General features: G+C 37.9%; 4 protein-coding genes across 5 annotated transcripts in view; all 4 read left to right on the top strand.

Moving 5' to 3' along the window:
- The first annotated feature begins 9,052 nt into the window (after positions 1 to 9,052).
- LOC137390528 (uncharacterized) lies at positions 9,053 to 9,718 on the top strand. The gene has a single exon (XM_068076857.1). It carries the CDS (start codon positions 9,053 to 9,055, stop codon positions 9,716 to 9,718), a length of 666 nt encoding a protein of 221 aa, XP_067932958.1.
- An 18-nt stretch (positions 9,719 to 9,736) lies between these two features.
- LOC137390527 (uncharacterized) lies at positions 9,737 to 10,294 on the top strand. Its single transcript, XM_068076856.1, has one exon. It carries the CDS (start codon positions 9,737 to 9,739, stop codon positions 10,292 to 10,294), a length of 558 nt encoding a protein of 185 aa, XP_067932957.1.
- Positions 10,295 to 13,960: 3,666 nt separating this feature from the next.
- LOC137390526 (uncharacterized) lies at positions 13,961 to 15,790 on the top strand. The gene is made up of 2 exons (XM_068076855.1): positions 13,961 to 14,377; positions 15,707 to 15,790. The coding sequence occupies exons 1-2, from the start codon at positions 13,961 to 13,963 to the stop codon at positions 15,788 to 15,790; spliced, it is 501 nt and encodes a 166-aa protein (XP_067932956.1).
- The window catches only part of LOC137389673 (tyrosine-protein phosphatase 99A-like), a 62,232-nt gene continuing 57,154 nt past the window's right edge, over positions 15,185 to 20,262 (top strand). For both annotated transcript variants that reach the window (XM_068075748.1, XM_068075747.1), the window contains exon 1: positions 15,185 to 15,309. The gene's annotated coding sequence lies outside the window, so the exon portion shown is untranslated. The remainder of the gene's footprint in view (positions 15,310 to 20,262) is intronic.

Genomic DNA, 20,262 nt, shown 5'->3' with positions numbered 1-20,262 from the left:
ATGTCACGTTATGCCTCATGTTATGCTAGTCAGTCAGTTGTTCAGAATATATGCAAGCAGCAACAACACAGTGCACTGAATTCACGTTTTAACAGGTTATGGGCCCAGAGCCTCCTGATAATATCGTTACATAAGAAACTTTTGATTAGATTATCATGGCAGCAACAGATGAAAAGTGGACTATAGACAAGCTCGATGGACAGAACTGGAACACATGGAAATTTCAGATGAAGCATATGCTGCTGGCGAAGGGGCTGTGGGGTTATGTGAATGGCAGTATAACCTTAGCTGAAGATGCCAGAGCAGATGCGAAACAGAAATTTCAGACAGAATCCCAGAGAGCATTTCCATCTATTGTAATGGCTGTAAGCACATCACAAATTTATTTCATCACATCACAAGAGACACCAGATAAAGCATGGGACGCCCTGTGCAAACATTTTGAGCACAACTCTCTCGTGAATAGACTTTTTTAAAAAATATTTTCGATTGCAAATGACTGAAGGAATGCCACTTGTAGAACATATGAAGATCATGAAGGAGATGAATGACAGACTAGCAGCTATAGGATCTGCCGTTGATCTTGAGGACCAAGTTGTGACACTTTTGGGAAGCCTGCCAGATAGGTATGCCACTATTGTCACTGCGTTAGAAGCTCGAGTTGACGATATAGACATAAGCTCTGTTCAACAAGCTTTACTTAATGAGGAATTGAAGCGAAATGCTAGTGGCAACAAACTTGAACAAAATACTGCTTTAGTGGGAGAACGGAAGTCAGCACATGAGTACAAAAGCCAGAAACAACGCAGGTGCTTTGTATGTGATTCCCACTTCATCTAAAGCGTAACTGTCCCCAACGAAATGCTGAATATAGAGGCAACCACCAAGCTAAGTTTGCAGGAAATGATTAAAACAGTGGTCAGGATGATTGGCTATTCGATGCTGGTAATAGCGTTGTCAATGATAATCGATGGCTGATAGACTCGGGAGCCTCATCACACATGACTAATCAGATGACTATGATGACCGAACATACCAACTTTGAGAAACCACAACTAGTGAGACTGAGAGATGGCAGATCGGTAGAAGCTGTAGGATGTGGTAAAGTGCGTCTCCAAATGCTGTTCGATGTAAGTGATGCCAAACCCGTGGTGTTGACAGATGTATTACATGTTCCAAAACTGTCATGTAACTTTTTCTCTGTACGTGCAGCTGTAAAAAGGGGAGTCACTGTTAAGTTTGGAAATGAAAGATGCTGGATCCGCAGCAGAGATGGGCGATTGTGCGATATGGGTAAAGTGTGGGACAAACTTTACGAACTGAGGTGTAGATTTGCTACTACTATGAGTAAAAAGGAAGTACACCTCACAACAACGTCTTCTAATGGCAACATAGATCTCTGGCATCGACGCCTTGGACACTTAAATGATTAGCAGATTCGTTCCCTTATACGAGAGCAATCAGTTACTGGACTAAATAGTACCCTGACTGGAAAAGATACACTCTCCTTCTGCGAGAGCTGCGTAAAAGGTAAGATCACGCGTAAACTTTTTCCCCATTCACAAGTTGGAAAGTCTAGTCATAGGCTACAGTTGATACATAGCGATGTCTGCGGACCAATGCAAACACAATCACTTGGTGGAGCTAAATACTTCAAAACTTTTATAGACGACTATTCTCGTTGTTGTGCTGTCTACTTTATTAAACACAAGTCTGAAGTGTTTCAGAAATTCAAAGAGTTTGAGGCAGCTGCTGTTAATAGCACAGGCAACCGCATTGCAACGCTTAGGTCCGACAATGGGGGTGAGTACGTGTCATCTGAATTTGAACAATATCTGCTGCACAGAGGTATTAAGCACGAACTGAGTACCGTATTCACCTGAGCAAAATGGCACTGCAGAAAGGCAAAATCGAACACTTGTAGAAGCAGCCCATACAATGTTGCAGCATGCTGGATTGACTAACACTTATTGGGCAGAGGCCGTTGCCTCTGCTGCTTATGTGCGTAATCGTGTTGTAACATCAGCTTTGAGCAAAGGCATTGCACCGTATGAACTCTGGTATGGAAAAAACCCGATGTGAGCAATCTCAAGGTATTTGGTTGTATTGCATAGGCACATGTGAACGATAGCTCTAGACAAAAGCTAGATAGTAAGGCATTAAAAGTAAGGTTTGTTGGCTACAGTACTAGATCAAAGGGCTATAGAGTGTTAGATGAGAATTCTGGTAGACTTTTTATTAGTCATGACCTGGTGTTCAATGAATGTATGTTTCAATTCGATCATACTAATGTTTGTTGTAGCAACACAGTTGTCCCTGCGAATAATGAAACCTGCAAACTTGATGTAAGCATGGAAACCACTAGCACCCAACCTGCGACTACGAAGCTGACAGCAGTACACCCAGCGAGAGAGGCAGCCGACAGTTAGATATGGTATCGATGAACACATTAGCTCTACCATACATCACCGAACCAAAAAGTCTTGCCGAGGCTATGGGTAGTGAGCACGCAAATGAGTGGAGAGCAGCAGCTGATGCGGAGTTTTGCTCGTTAACGACCATCCAAACTTGGAATTTAGTGGAGCTACCCGAGAGAGAAAAAGCTATAGGATGCAAATGGGTCTTCAAAGTAAAAAGTAAAAGCAATGGAACAGTTGAGCGTTTTAAAGGAAGACTGGTGGCTAAAGGTTACGCACAAAGGTATGGAATAGACTACTGTGAAACATTTGCGCCAGTAGTTCGATACTCCTCAATCCGTACAATTCTAGCTAATGCTGTACAAAAGAACATGCATGTACATCAAATGGATGTTGAAACAGCCTTTTTAAATGGAAACCTGGACGAAGACATATACATGCTTCAACCTGAGGGGTATGAGCAACCTGGCAAAGAAAAGTTGGTTTGTAAACTAAGGAAATCGCTTTATGGATTGAAGCAATTCCCTCGATGCTGGAATAAAGATTTTCGGTCAGTTGTTGAATCTATAGGATTCAAGCAATGCGACGCTGACCACTGTGCATATATCCATCCAGATACGCATGCAGTAATAGCTGTGTATGTAGATGACCTCATTTTGGCCAGCAAGACAGACAAGGAAATGTCCCAGCTCAAAAACAAATTCAAGAATAAATTCAAAATGAAAGACATGGGAGAAATACACCATTGCCTTGGGATATCGATAGCAAAGAAAGAGGGAAATATAGAGATGCATCAGAAACAGTACATACAACAAATACTGACTAAATATGGACTCTCTGATGCCCATACAGCCTCAACACCTGCTGATGTCAATGTAACACTGTGTAAAGATGATGGCGTCAGCCAGGAAGTAGATGCAAAGATGTATCAATCCATGACAGGAAGTCTACTTTACCTAGCAATTGGCACAAGACCTGATATTGCGCAAGCAGTGGGAGCTGTAACTAAATTTAACGCCAAGCCAAACAGCACACATCTTACAGCAGTAAAAAAGATTTTTCACTACTTCAAGGGGACTGCAGACAAAACATTACAATACAATGCTGTGGGTAACAATGAACTCATTGGATACGCAGATGCTGACTATGCCGGTGACATAGATGATAGACACTCTACGACAGGTCAGATTTTTATGTTAGCAGGGGGAGCTATTAGCTGGCTTAGCAAGAAGCAGACTGTAGTGGCATTATCCACAACAGAGGCTGAATACATAGCGCTCTGCTCAGCTAGCCAAGAAGCCATCTGGCTCAAACGACTACTGAACAAACTACGCCCAAAGGAACAGTTGCATGCTGTAATATTATATGAAGACAATCAAGGAGCTATTGCTGTATCGAGTAACCCCGTGGAACATGCAAGAACGAAACATATCGATATAAAATTCCACTTTGTCCGAGAGGCTAAAGAGAGTGGTCAAATCGAAATTCGGTATTGCCCTAGTGACAGTATGATCGCAGACATATTGACTAAACTCTTACCAGGCGTGAAATACGAAAAACTAAGACCGGTGATGGGTGTTGTCTGATGGCTCCATGCTGCAGTTGCAAGTGCTCAGTGGTACACATGTACATTAAATTTAGTGGGAGTGTTGTTATAATAACTTGTAATGACATGTGATTTCATTTGTCCTTTTATGTCCTTGTCCTGTTTATCCTTTGCCTGTACTTATTGACCTATGAGTTAGGCCTTACTGTCCGAGTTCCCTTCGTGACGTTACGTTATGCCTTATGTTATGCTAGTCAGTCAGTTGTTCAGAATATATGCAAGCAGCAACAACACAGTGCACTGAATTCAGGTTTTAACACACAAGAAGTAACCCAGCAGACCTGACTTTTCATGATGGTAGCCTCAAGAATCTCCTAAGAAAAATTAGTTCCACGGTCCAGAATTCGTGTGGGATAAGGATCTAAACAGATACCTCTTACAAAACCAGGAATCAAATGATCTCTCAGAGGAGACCGAAGTCTGAGCTAACAAGACAAGTACGAAAGAAAAACAGAGAAGCAAAGATCCTAGTTGAATCATAGAAGTAGCAAAGAGATTGTCAAGCTGAAAAAAATACTAGTAAAGATAATTGCTATTTGTAGCAAAATCACAAAAGCCAAATCTTTGAAGGTCAGAATCAAAGCAGAGGATTTGAAAGAAGCCAAAGGGCTAATCCTAAAGCACTCACAGACACGGCATTATGCTTCAGAGGTTCAAGAACTGGCTAAGACAAATGTGGTGCACCACAGAAGCTCTCTAGCTAAACTAAACCCCTTTCTAGATGATTCCGGATTGATGCGGGTTGGTGAAAGAGCTAAAAAATCTTTAGCGTTGAGTTTCTCTGAGAAACACCTCCTAATATTGTCGAAATCCTTCATAATAGCTAAACTCATAGTGCAAATGTTCCATGCAAAAGTTCATCACTAAGAACGAACCTTAACGTTGAGTGCCATACTGGATCACAGGATGCAAAAAAATAACCAAAGTGTCATACATGACTGCGTTCAGTGTCGCAGACTAAGAAGTAAACCGGAGCAACAACTAATGGGAGAAATACCAAAGGCCCAAATTCAGCCATCTCCACCATTTACACATGTAGGATTGGACTGTTTCGGACCTTTGTCGTAAAGGAAAGAAGTACAGAACTGAAATGCTTGGGACTCATTGTAACATGCATGTATTCCAGGGCCATCCACATCGAGGTACTGGAGACAATGTCTACAGATGCCTTCCTAAATGCCCTACGATGCTTAATAAGCATTCGAGGCACAGCGAAACAGTTTACTGCAACCAAGGTACCAACTTGGTTGGCGCTATGAATGAGTTAGCTAAAGAACTCCAGGCTATGGATGATAAACTCAAGCAGTACCTGGAAGACTACTCAATAGAATTTAAGTTTATTGCACCCGACGCTAGCTATGCCAGAGGAGTGTGGGAGCGACAGATTCGCACCATATGTTCAGTACTGGATGAAATGTCAGCTGGCTATGAGTCAAGGCTGAATACCGCTAGTATACGCACAGCATTCTATGAGACTATGGCAGTGGTGAATAGCAGGCCATTTGCCGCAGACAACCTAAACGACCCATCAGAAGTAGTGGTAACGCCAAACCACTTGCCCACCATGAAGCCTCATCAGATCAAGCCACTCCCAGGTAATTTTGCAGAGCCTGACATCTATGGAAAAATGATCTGGTACAAGGTACAGTGGTTTGCGGAGGAATTCTGGAAGACATGGAAAACACTGTACTTGAAAGATATCACCAAGAGACAAAAGTGGAGCCAGGAAAAAAGACTCAAGAAGGGAAACCTGATACTCCTAGTTGAGGACAAGGAGCCAAGAAGCCAATGGTCTCCAGCCATTGTTGAAGAAACTATAGCTAGTAACGATCAATGTGTGAGAAAAGCCAAAGTAAGATTAGCAAATAGAAAACTAGACTCGAAGGGGAGAATTATGTATGCTCCAACCATCTTGGAACGCCCCATTGGAAAGTTGCTTCTGATCCTCGCCACCGAACCAAAGTAGCGGTAGCAGCACCCGGACTATCACAGCAGACTTAAAAATGCATAGCACACATTTTCTTTGTAATTTATTCAAAACCTAGGTTTTTTTATTTATTTTAATTTTAGTTTAATTTTGATTAAAGTATAATTAGGTGGAAGTGTAAAGAAAACATCTGCTTTCTGTGAATCAGTAATCAACAAACAACTGCCCATTTGATGAGTTTTAGAGTGTCATAATGTAACATAGAAAAAGATTTGTGTCTATTGTGAAGTAAGATGTTGCTGCGGTCTGGGGTAATGAGAGCGACCGTTATTGATTGGTACCGGGAGGTGGGACCATTCTAGGGAGGGAGGTGGGACCATTTTTTAGGTCATTTAGGTAGCCGGCAGCAGCACCTATTCTGTCAGGCCAGTTGAGAGCTAGCAGCAGTGGTAAAACCACTGACTGCCTTTTATTAATGCTTTCAGTACCAGACAAAATTGTTACATTTCGCGATCACTTATGTACTGTATAACTTTAACTTAAAGCAGAAAACTATTATACTGTTACATAGACTAAACGGAGGCAAATGTATGTTTTAAAGACATTATTTGTGTTTTGCTATGTACTTCTGCGATGTGTTACATAACCTTTTACAGATATGCTCTCATGTGTGCCTTATTATGTATTATGTATTTACTTGCTAGTATTGGTTGCTTGTTATCATATTACAGTATATCTATGCTTGTAGAATTCACGGTGTAACAGATGGTCATATTTAATAAATAAAGCAACCTCTACCATCTCAACCATCAGCGAGCTTAAACCGTCCTATAGTCTATAGTAACACAGTGCAATCCATATAAATTGCTATAACTTTTATTTTTACAACACAAATAGTGTCGCCTTAGTTTATGTAGTTATCTGTAGAACCACATGTCCATGCAGTATAGGAGAGCTTGACAGCTTTTTTAAGCAGCTGTGCCTGTTGTCCAGAATTATTTTTAGGATTAAAGTAAAATTGTATAAAATTATATACTCAATAAGTTCAGATAAACTATACACTAAGAAATTTAACCATCATACTAGTTGGATTTACAAAACGATAGTCGAATCATGAAATCTTTGCTATACATTCGAGAGTAGGAAATGTGCGAGAAGGCTTCTCTGCCAGAAACTACGTGTTTTAAGATAGTGCATAAAAAATATTGATTACAAACACAGCTTTATTTTGAAAAAAAGATTGATATTGTGTTATTTTATAATTATTCACCAATTCAAGGTACTCGTTCTTTTATTCAATCTCGATTCAACATGCCATGAAGTGTTCGATTGTTTATGGATTAAATCGTTGTTATACAAACTGTCTGCTAGTGACTATGACATGTGTACAATGTACATCAACATTCTCATAAAAAACATCCCTCAGAGTAATTCCACATTCTCATGATGTGTTTTTCTTGCGATCTCCATGATTGACCTTTACTTACTATATTATACTGTCTCTTCTGCCTCTGCTAACCCAAACTTAATTTTACTATCACTAACACAACATATTTACTTAATAGGGTAGTTGATTGAGAATTTCATGAGGATTGGCCGTAGCCGTTTCAGGTATCGCCATTGTTTGTTTTTGTCTCACTCATATATCTCCTTTGTTTTGAGTGAAGTTGACTTGTGAATTTTTGCCTTTTGTGTTTTTTCCTGTCTGGGTTTTTTGTTTTCTGGATTTTTGTGCTCTTGATTTTCGTTTTCTGATTTTGAAACTTAGCTTTGTTTTTCATTACATTTTTTTCCCACATCTAATCTAACGAAGCTGAATGATTTGAGTAAGAAGGTAGATACTTTAATATCGGAAAATAGCTCTGGTAGGAATGGTTTGAAAGAGTCTTCTGCAAAGCCTGAGATAATCTCGGAAATAGTTAGTGAAGTAAAAGTAAGGAATAGAAGAGCATTGAATGTTGTTTTTGCGGAAGAGATGGTATCAAATAAGGAACAAAATGTTTGTTTAATATTACTCTTTAGACAGAACCACAAAAGTAGTCATTAATTAAAAAGGTTAGATAAATTAGTAGCTCTGTCGAAGGTTTAGAGAATATTTTTGTTAATCCCGATTTGACTAAGACAGAGGGATTTACAGTACCAGTTGCACCAGGTGCTCAGGCGTAGAAGGGCTTAAGGAGAAACAGTTAAGATAAGGGTAGGATCGTCGAAATGAAAGATTAGCTGGAAACTAAGGAGGGTATTGATTTTAGTTTTGGGTTGCAATCAAATAAAAATGGTCTAGACATTTTGTATACCAATATCCGTTCTCTGAGATATAAAGTACATAAACTTGAAAAGGAAGTTTAAGCAGTTCCAAAATGTAGCTGTTATATGTCTTACAGAAACACATTTATGCAGTGAAATATATTCTGGAGAGTTAAACATGCAAGGATACGAACTGTTCCGAAATGACAGGGGTGGAGGGGTGGCAGCATAGGTAAAAAATAAGATTCAAACAGAAATAGTAGATATCTAATCGAAGGCGCTTTTGCTAAAATTAGCGATTGACAAAATATCAATGTTTTTGCTAATAATATATCGCCCTCCTGATGATCAAGATCAGGCGCTGCTTCCTCTGCTGCTTGAAGAGGTTGATCAAATGATAAATATCTCAAATGAATGTCTTCTTTTACGTGGAGAGTTTAATATTTCAAAAATAGACTGGTTTACCTACACAAGTAGTGGATCATACACGCAGCAAGACTTGGTCACACTCTTAAAAAAGAGCTACAACTCACAGTTGATGCACATTTCTATTGGACAGACTCCAAGATCGTCTCAGAATATTTATCCAACAGTAAGACGAGATTCCACATGTTTGTGGCAAATAGAATACAAGAAATACTGAACCTAACAGAAGTATCTCAATAGTATCATATACCAGGTAAACTTAACCCAGCTGACCTGGCGTCTAGAGGGCTGCCAATCAAAGAACTGCCACATTAAGTATGGCTAACAGGTCCCCTCTTCTTAAAAGAGGTAGACATCAGCAGCTACTTAACCAGGAGTAATCCTTCTGTAGCAATCAATGACCCAGAAGTGAAAAAGGAAAAGACAGTTATGAAAGTAAGCACTGATAGAGATTTCCTAACTACACTCACCAACAAGTCAAGTAGCTGGTATCGCTTAGTGCGATCTATTGCTAATGCAAAAAAGATGTTGCGTGAGAGGTCTTGGAAAAGGCCAGTTCTCTCTTGTGAGGATCTAAAGACAGCAGAAAAGCTGCTTATTAGAGCTGACCAAAATCAGCACTACAATTCTGAAGTCAAACAACTAACAGAAGATAGACCAGTTCATAAGCAAAGCAAGATTCGAAAGTTGACTCCATGTCTGGATGATCATGGAATGATGAGAATGAAAGGACGTGCTCAGGGGTCACCACTGTTGACCTTTGATGAAAGGAATCCAATAATTCTAGATAGAAGCTCTCACTTAGCAAAGCTAATTGTAAGACACTTCCATGAGAAAACTCACCATCAGGGTAGAAGCTACACCCTAGGAGCAGTCAGACAAGCAGGCTTCTGGGTGACGGGAGCTTCAAATCTTGTGAAAAGCATGTTGAATAGCTGTGTAAAGTGCAGAAAGATAAGAAGACAAGTAGAAGAACAACAGATGGGTCTCTTGCCTCGTCAGAGGACTGAGCCATCTCCTCCCTTTACCAATGTAGGAGTGGATGCTTTTGGGCCATTCATTGTACGAGAGAGACGTTCCGACATAAAACGTTAGGGAATAGTTTTCACATGCATGTACACTAGGGCCATACACACAGAAGTATTAGCTGACCTTAGTACTGATAGCTTCTTACAGGCTCTGAGATGCTTTCAAGCAGTCAGAGGACCTGTAAAAACACTCTTTAGTGATGCGGGCACAAATTTTATAGGAGGAAAGAACCAGCTGGAAAATGAACTCCTCTCCATGAGAGACTCTGAACTGAAGCAGTATCTGACCGCTAATAAAATAGAGTTTCACACTATCACTCCTGGCGCTAGCCACCAAGGAGGTGTATGGGAGAGGCAGATACGGTCCATAAGAGCCATACTAAATGGCATGGCTGGTAAATATGCCCGGAGACTGGACACCAACACTCTGAGAACTTCTCTATATGAGGTAATGGCGATGGTAAACAGCAGACCGTTGTCTACTGACAATCTATCAAAGCCTGATGAAGTGGTTCTTACCCCAAACCACTTGCTTACTGCTAAGTCTTTTCAACTACCTCCTCCTGGAGATTTCGATCAAGAGGAAATATACGGCAGGCAGATGTACAGGAAATCACAACAAGTTGCTGAAGAGTTCTGGTAACTTTGGAAAACCCAGTACTTAACCAAAATCATTCAGCGCTCAAGGTGGAGCGCAAACGAACAAGTGTCAAAGTGGGAGACGTAGTAATCGTGGTGGAGGAAAATGTCCCCAGAAATTCATGGCGAGTAGGTAGAGTTAAAGAAGTCAAGCTAGGGGCTGACGACCTAGTTAGGAATGTTGGCATCAAACTAGCTAACTCCAACCTCGACAATCTAGGTAAACCTTTGGCTTCGAGTGTTGTTTTGTATCGACCTGTGCAAAAGTTCGTCGTAATAATGAAAGATTAGGTGGACGAACATTTTATACTTATGTTATAGAAATATTATTACTCTGTAGTTTTCCTTTATGCTTCTTAACCTAGTAGCATACTGTTAGTGCATTTTTAGTAGTATATTGCATATTACATAACCAAAATTTTTTTTGTGACAGGACACAATATACATTTTGCCACGGCTTTACCTTTTATATTTTATCTCAAATAAATCATATACTCTTCTAACCGCACATATTTCTTAGTAGTAGCTCTGCATGTCTTGCCGAGTGCAATGTGCCGCCACCTGCGAGTGTAAATTAAAATTTAGGTGGGAGTGTTGTGACTTTAGAGTCATCACTGCCAAAACAAATAAAAAACAAGTGACGTAGTAACTGGCCTATATCAGTGTTCAATCACTGGCAGCATTTTTTACCTCCAAAAGTTATGAAATTTAGGTCAGCTTGGGCTCTTAGTTCTAGTACCACCAGTAGTACAGCAGTCAAGAAGCTATTGTTATGTCAATGCTTTCAGCTCTTGACAAATTTTACCTATTATACTCTTCACATTGATACGGAGATTACACGAATAATACTACTACACAATGGTCTTCCTTATAAAGCAATTATAGTGACATAATACATGTAGAAATAAGGCGCAAAAGGTTAGTTATTATTCAATACTTTCTGTATTTTCTTTTTACTTTATACTACTAGTATTTCTTACGCTGCTTGGTCATCTCATGTTAGTGACAATATTAATAGCCACCATGTTTGATCTACATGTACTTGTATGTACCAATAGGTATGCATACACTCTATGTCACATTATGTTATCATGCCTTTTTTATACAGCTTTCGCTATTATACTACGACCAAACAAGAGCGAAGCGATTGATTGGGAGATTTATGATAAATGCACATGTGCACACAACTTCCGAAAAATTATCAGTTAACGGCCGTCACCAAACCCTTGCAACGAAATCCTATCAACAAATTTAACTATTTTTTAGTAAAGTCGTTTAAGTATAATAATGATACAAAACGCATATAAACCTATTTGAATATGTTACCAAGCCTTTGAAAAGTTACCGCAAATTCCTAAAACTAACCCATCTGATCGGATTATACACAAATAGACAGATTAATTTGGACGAAATTCGCCACAAAATGCTTGAAAAGCTTGGTTTAATAAAAGTTAAGACCGGAAATTGAAACGCCGAGCGACAGAAAATAGAACGATAAAGTCTTGCGCATTTCACAATAAAATAACGTGCACTTTTCACCAGTCTATAGCATTGTCGAATTGCCGAAAGTTTTGGCAATTAACATAGGAGTACAGAAATCGTTTCATTTTTGCCGATTTCAATTTTTTCATTTTCATTTGCCGACACATTTGAGTACTTTCGTATTCTAACTGATGTCCAACGCAAAGGAAATGACGATGATATTTTTTAACGGTTCTTATGAAATTATTACAATAATTAATTATAAATTTGGATGACTACAGAACAATGACTACGTAGTACAGAATTTCTAAAAATATAACGCAGTTTAAGTAAAGGGAATGACAATGATATTTTTTCTAACGGTTTTAATGAGGTTATTACAATAATTAATTATAAGTTTGGATGACTACAGAACAATGACTAAGTAGTACAGATTTTCTAAAAATCTATATAAATATCACAACTTCGTAATATTGTTAGCTATGACGTTTTGAAGTGTAAACAAAATTGTGCATTGGTTTTATATTATTACTATATTAACAATATTGGTTATTCTAATAATATCAGTGCATTTTACTTCTAATATTGGCTAATATTGCATTTCTCTTTTTGCAGGAGGAGGGATATAAACATATAATCTTTCCCTTTCATTATTGCTATTTGTTGTATATAATAACACCCACACCCAGTACATTACAGCTACCATTGCAGTTATCCTATTTGACTGAAAATATTGCATTTCTCAACCATCAGTGCCCTTTTCTTTTTTCCAATAGCACTTTGGTTGTGGGCTGTATGACAGTGGAATTTCTAGTCATATTTTAGCAGTTTTATCATTTGTATACAGGTTTCACGGTCAGTCAACTAGACCTTGCAGTCTCAGATAAAGTTAATAAAGTACCCATGACCACTGACCAGTGCACCCTGCTTTGTGTTTGACTTGATGGTGAAAACATCATAAGCCTTACACTACAGTTAGCTATGACGTTTTGAAATGTAAACAAAATTGTGCATTGGCTTTTTATTATTACTGTACTACTATATTAATAATATTGGTTATTCTAATAATATCAGTGCATTTTACTTCTAATATTGCATTTCTCATATTGCAGAGGAGAGAAGTATAAACATATAATCTTTTCCTTTTATTATTGCTGTTTGTTGTATATAATAACACCCAGTACATTGCAGCTATCATTCCAGTTCTCCTATTGCACTGGAGTGCCATTTGACTGCTAATATTGCATTTCTCAACCATCAGTACCCTTTCTTTTTTCCAATATCACTTTGGTCGTGGGCTGTATGACAGGGGAATTTCTAGTAAATAAATATACATGAATACTTAAAAAAAGTTATGACATTAATAAATGAGTTCTCACACCTTTTTGCCTCATATTGTGGATATTTGCCATCATATTTGCCTCATATTTATATCCTCATATTGAGGATCTTAGTGAGAAAACTCCATTCTGATGAAAAACATTTCCTCAGAGTAAATCGATATTTTTATGAAAAACATTACCTTATGATAAATTGAAAATACAGTTGAAAAGTCCATAACAAAAATAGCAAAAACGTGAAACCCATGAAATGAATGTTGTATTAAAAGCAGCTAATGTTTTCCTCATTTTTAGACTGCATATGCACCCTCCTACGCACCAGTCTGAAGGAAGGTAAAGTCCCTAATGACTGGAGAACAGCTGTTATTAAGCCAATATACAAAGGTAGAAAACATACTGACAAAAACAATTACAGACCTATTAGCCTAACTTCCATTCTAGCAAAATCTATGAAGCACATCATATGTTCGTGTATGTGGCAACATATTAACAACCATGAGATACTTAAAACCAATCAGCATGGCTTTCGTAAAGGTTTAAACACTACTACCCAATTACTCCATGTTGTTCACCGAGCTGCTGAAGCCTATGACCTAAACAAACACCATCATTTGATTAGCTTTGATTTTAGCAAAGCATTTGATAAAGTTCCCCACAATCTATTGTTATTCAAACTCCGCCAATATAATTTTGACAATAAATGCGTTGACTGGATAGAAGACTGGCTTCTGGGTCGCAGCTCTGTGGTGTCTGTGAATGGGATTACTTCCTCTAGTTTTCCTGTCAAATCTGGAGTGCCACAGGGCTCGGTCCTTGGTCCCCTTCTCTTCTCGTTATACATTAACGACATGACAAACCAAATTACTAACTCCGGTGCTAGGCTCTATGCAGATGATACGGTGTTATGCTCTTCCCACCGCGATCCTCAAGTTTTACAAGCGAACGTAAACCAGTTGCATGACTGGGCAAGTCAATGGGGGATGAAATTCAACCCGCTGAAATGCTGTCACATTCAATTTGGAAAGGACACCCCAGATATAATTTTCGAACTAGGTAGTGAGAAGATTCCGGTCTCCAATTCGGTCAAGTATCTCGAGATCCATATAGACTCAAACTTGAAGTGGAACATCCATATTAGCAAAGTTATTGCCAAGGCGAATCGAACACTAGGTATCCTAAAAATAAACTTAACTGGTGCCCCAAAAAAGACAAAGCTTATAGCTTTTAATACCATGGTCAAAGCAATCCTTGAATACGCAACTCAAGTATGGTCTCCACACACAGTAAGACTATCAAATAACATTGAAAAGGTCCAAAACAACGGTCTGAGATGGATCTTCTGGCTTCGTAAAAGAGCTAGTATAACAGAATGCCACAACGAAAATGAAATTCTTTCTCTGAGTGACAGGCGAGATAGTCTGGATACCCTATTCCTCAGAAAAATTGAAGCGGGTCTCTATAACATACAATTAAATGAATACATTAAATTTGCACCTGTGACACATGACACTAGAAGTAAGATATTAAGCCACCAACACCGAACAAATGTGTGGCGATTTAGCTTTTACAATCGCATTAAAAATCAAGTTAAAGTATATTTTCCGCCCACAGACAATCAGACTGATAATACTCACTGATATGCACAAATGCTCATATATATCATTTATATCACCTTTGGCCTTAGACAATCGAACTGATGATACATAAATACTCACATATATAGTTTTTACCACTTTATTACCCTCATTTTATGCAAACAACTATACTTTGATTCACTTTCCTCAGAGCTCAGTTAATACACAGTGATACAGGTTAATATACCCTATATGCCTTGAACTGGCGCTTAGGATCAATTGGAAAGTAAGTAAGTAAGTCTGATAAGTGCAGTCATCTATTCTACACTATGGTGAAATTTTGATGACATACGCCCGAAATGTACTCGCTGCAAGCATATACTTTCGCTTTAGTGCAATGCAGGATCAACGTGCACATCAATAACTCCAATATTACAACCATATAGTTCAGTGCAACGCTCAGGCTATAGCCGGAAACCATATCCAGCTTTGTTTCATTGCTGAATTTAGCTGGTGCAGGTACTGTGAGGAAATTCAACATAGTTTTATGCGAATGGTTACCGTCTGAGAATACAGATGTGAAAGTTGCCAGTTTCGCGGAAACAACCCATTAATCGGATGTAGTACGTATTTATACTTAATGGTACTGTTTCAATCCGTACACTCGGCTGGCTTTCTTTGATATCTTCACGTTGTAATTTTGTTAAATCAAAGAAAAAATGGATCGGTCGATTATAGATCGATTGAAACGAATATTAATTGTAAATATGGTTGAGCTAGCAATCTTATTTTATTTTCGATGATGGACTATTAAGAAATGCTGCTAGTGCTAAAGTTGATGATCTTGCGCATCCTACCTCTGTCGCCAAAGCTCTACATATGTTTTGCCCATTTTGGCTGCTATTTCTGGGTTTCTTAAGCAAGTGTATTATCAAATAATTTATTATGAGTTGTTATCCCTTTCAGTTGTTACAATCTATTTCGGATTATAAAGCTTCACTTGTGAGTTGTCTATTTTAGAGCATTCAATACTTTACTGCTTGCGACAAAATTTTCCATATGGTTACCAAATACTCTTACTTCAGACGAAGTGGAACTTCCTAGCGATTTAATTTAAATCTAAAGGGAAGCCTCTATTTATTGGGTTTGTTTTGAGTCGGGTTACATTTGGAGAGCAGCACACTGCTGCTTAGGATTTTTGAGTTTTGGTTGTGTGCCCTCTGATGTCTCGAATTGTTCGAGGCAAAAAGCTATTGTGGTCATACCTGCCAACTCTCACGCATTGGGCGTGAGACTCACGCAATCACCCCAAAGAAAAAATGAAAATGCATGAGAAATGCGTGAGATTTTTGCCCCAATTTCCGCAATTTTATATATACTATCATTGATACATCAATTGCCCCAAAACCAAATCACACGCATTACCCCACTCTTGGGTTGGCAGGTCTGATTGTGGTAGATATTTTTGTTTGTTGTTACAGAGTCAAGTTCTTCACTGGAGGCTTTTCTTGTTGTTATTGTCATATTTTCTCTGTCTTGGTTGATTTCATCATATGCTTCAGAGAGGAAATGCTGTTTTTCTTCATTCGGAGGAATTTTAATGAGCAGACAGAGTCGGTGGCTTTTTTGCCTGTTTTCCAGTGATTTTATACCTAGCTGGTTTCGTGCTTCGAAACACTTTCCCCACTTCCTCTCGTGTTACTTATGAAACGTATAGCATCATTTTGTACTAGCTCTATGTATTCGATTGTGTTTTTATCGGTTGGGTCTCAGACTGCATCTGCATATTCTAGAATTGTTCTACATAGACTTGTGTATGCGAGCAGTTTAGCTTCTTTTGGGACGCTATACATCAGGTGTTTAATGCCCCCCAGTATCTTCCTTGATTTACTACATTTGCTCTTTTTGTGTTGATCAAATTTCAGATCTGACTGGATGATCACACCTAGATATTTTGTGTCCTCTGTCCAGACAAGAGGCGAGTTTCCTAGGTTATACGTAAACTGCTGGCTCATTGTACCAAAGCATATTGCTTGGCACTTTTTTCATTGAATGGCATTTTGCATTTTTTGACCAGTTGTACACTTCGTTAATGTTATTTTGGAATAGAAATACAAAATTAATAGCCGTTTTGTTATAACCTGACTGAATTGACTGATTACTAACTCAAACTAGTGTGATTTGATAATGATACAGAAGAAACAAAAGTTTTTAGCCATTGAACAAATTAGATCAAACAGTGGAATTACAAATATTCATAAATCATATTGAAGCCTACTAAACGCGATCACTAGGATATATATATGTTAACTTCCGTTTATAATGCTGGTCATTTAAAAAACCAGGTGTAGTTATGGAATAGTTTTGTGCAAGTAGACCTTTTGGCTCCCTTCTGGCTATCCTACTGATATGCCTCGTTTAGCAGTGGTCTCAAATGACACATGAAACTAAATAGCATCAAATAACATTTTATTCTTTTGAGATATTAGATTTAATATTCCATTAATCAGAAAATTATTTAATTAAGTAATCGATTTTCAGATATTTCAATTAAGTGTTGGTTTAGGCTTTCTGAATTAATATTGTAAAAATCTTGATGAAGGTTATACACAGATGCTGCACAGACATCAGTTTTATGCTTGATAAAAGCATTTGTAGCGTTAGTGAACTTGCATCTGAACCATCATTACAGTCAAACTTTGATTTGCAATCACTGCTACTTGCGAATTTTTTGACATGTGACGTAAAGTATCTTTTAGACACACCAATCAGTTTGATAATATTTAATAATTTCTGACGGAAAATGTTTAAAGTTTTTTGATTTTATTTAGTTATTTTATTAATTTTTTGATTTTAGCTTGCAGCATGCAAGCTAGCGTTAATTAAAAATATGTAAAAGTATTGGAAAAATCTTTAAATTAAGTTTATTTATACTATTGTGAGTTAAAGTAAGTTAGGCTGTACATTTATATCCCTACTTTCAAACATTGCATTGATGAGTACTCTTTAAGGTAAAATAACAATAAAACCTCCTTTTTCTGACTATTATTTCATCATTTTGTTTCATATTGTTTGAGCTTTCACGTTTAGGTTCTAACCAAGTTCTATATAAGGTACTCAATTTGATGCCATGTGTAATTATTTGAAGTATCTATAGTAGTATTCAGATTTGCAATGATCAAAACAAAATACAATGTATCCTTATAGGAATAATGGCTCCAGCACGCAATATTTTTACAAAATATCGACTGGAGACACAAATATCGACTGAAAACACAAATATCAACTGGAAACAGCTGCGACACTATATAATTACTATTAGCTTATTAATATTATATTACACACTATAATTACCACTACTACTATTATTATTAGCTGCGACACTATATAATTACGTTAAGATTGCTCATTCTTAGAACTAGGTTATCTAAAAATTGTTAGACCAAAATCCTTACTGAAGAAAGTAGAGCTTGTGTTAATGGGTTTTTAACACATATTTCCTGAGAATAGCTAATTTTTACGAACCCTTCAATTTTTAACTTGTGTGAAAGGAGAATTTTTTGCTAGTGTTCTCCGCAATATGTACGTTCTAGCTGGCTGGTGTAATCCTGTAACCACCACTAGCAAATTAGTGGCAGAACATATAAATATGACAGACTTTTTTGGTGTTTGTGGAGTCTGCATCGACCTTTCGCTAGAAATATCTGCCATGTTGGGCAACCATAACAATCTAGCGTGCAACTAGATGGGGAGAAGTGTTTAAGAATGGTGGCGGGTGGAAGTGTTTTTGTCTTGTGTTTATACCTTGGCGAATCGTACACATTGACATCGTAATTCCTAAGTCTGTTTTGCTGAAAACAATGCCTACCTTGTGTCACAGCTCAAAGCTCGCATCGCGAGTGCTTTTATTTCAAAAGCTGTTTTTTGTTCATCTAACATCAAATTATTGGTGGAAAATGAAATATCACGATTATATTGGTATAAATAGATGTAACTCAGTCAAAATGCTGTCAGGTAACTTTTAATGTTTTTTATTTGCCAATTCTTAATTATCTCTCTCTCTCAATACATATGACCTTATCAAGTCATATGTAATAAATTATAGCTTCTGTTCATCAACCAAAGTTAGCTTGTGAGTCACAAAAAACACTCAAGGCCTGCTCCTTTTTAATAAAGATAATGAGCATTTGTAATAGGATTTATCAACGTAATATATTTTCTATGTTAATTTTTTATTGATGTGAGCTAAAAGATTTTCCTATTGTGTTCCTCTGGTAATACACTGGCTAGGTGCTTGAACTGTTTTTAAACCTAATAGTGCTTTAGGCTGAGTTCAAAGCCGCTTGTGTTTCCACAAAGAACAGCCAGGTCTCTTGGTAATGCTAAAATATCAGTTTACATATTTTTGATTGCGTAAAGACTTTTACCTTATAAACGATTTTGAGGCGTTCACAATTGGAATCTGTCCACAATTGTAAGACAGAGTCTCAACGTGTAGATTTTCTATGTGACTCACAAGAAAGTTAGCGGTAGGTGACTAATATGTGATTTAATTAGCCTTAGCTCTATCAAAAATTGGTGGTTGCAAGTTATTCGTGAATAGGCAATATTCATGATCTCCCAATAATTTAAATTTACACAAAAGTTTTGAAATTTTAGGTATGTGTCGTAATCCACTCTATATCTTAGACAAGATTATTACCAGTGTATTTAGGTACTGATTACTTAGCTGAGCCCACTAGCTAATAACCACAGTAGCAGTATTAGTTGGTTGCCAAAGAAATTGCCTGTACTTAGTGACATAAGCTAAACTGTGAAATCACTGCTTCAACAAGAAATTTCAGACTAAAATTTCATCAATACATACAGATTCATCATATGTTCTTCATGGTATCACATCGCAATAGCATTTTGTGAGAATACCAGCTTTGTAAAGTAATATCTAGACATGCTGATGCGTGGCATCACTGTATTTACCATTGCTTCAGTATACAGCAGCCGTGGCTAAGAGCGACCTGGCTGAGTAGTTTAGAAGCTTCACCTGCATACAACGGGTTGGGTTTGAATTCCTAAACAAGCCACAGGTGGTGACAGGAATGACATCCAACCTTGAATTGTCCTGGGCATGTCTCCGGTTGTCGAAAGTACCTTGCCACTGTACTCGGACATGCCCAGCATAGAGCAATTTTTTGTGCAATAATACTCTTTAAAACTCCCACAGCCTCTGCTTGCAGTGAGCCAAGCAGGCATCATCCTTGACCTTCAAGGAAGAGTTCACTTGAAGTGTAAGGCGTTTGTTCGCACCGCTTCTGCTCACATCTTATTGGCTAATTCTATTGATGGTGAGAACACTTTTTTTAAATTCATCAGAATTAATAAGCCAATCATTTTGATAGTTTTCTATAATTGAACATGGAAAATTATCGTTTTCAATAGATTTGACCGTGTAGTTTTGTTTGCCAGTATGTCGTCAGTAGAGGTAGTATCAAAATAGCGAGAGTATAACGTATGCCTGTGCCGAGAGTCACTAAAGCATAATTGGCGTCTGCCGCCATCGTTGACGACCGTTAGATAGC

This window comes from Watersipora subatra, chromosome 3 (genome assembly GCF_963576615.1).
Source record: "Watersipora subatra chromosome 3, tzWatSuba1.1, whole genome shotgun sequence".
Taxonomy (NCBI): Eukaryota; Metazoa; Bryozoa; class Gymnolaemata; order Cheilostomatida; family Watersiporidae; genus Watersipora; species Watersipora subatra.
This window is presented reverse-complemented; position numbering and strand designations above follow the sequence as displayed.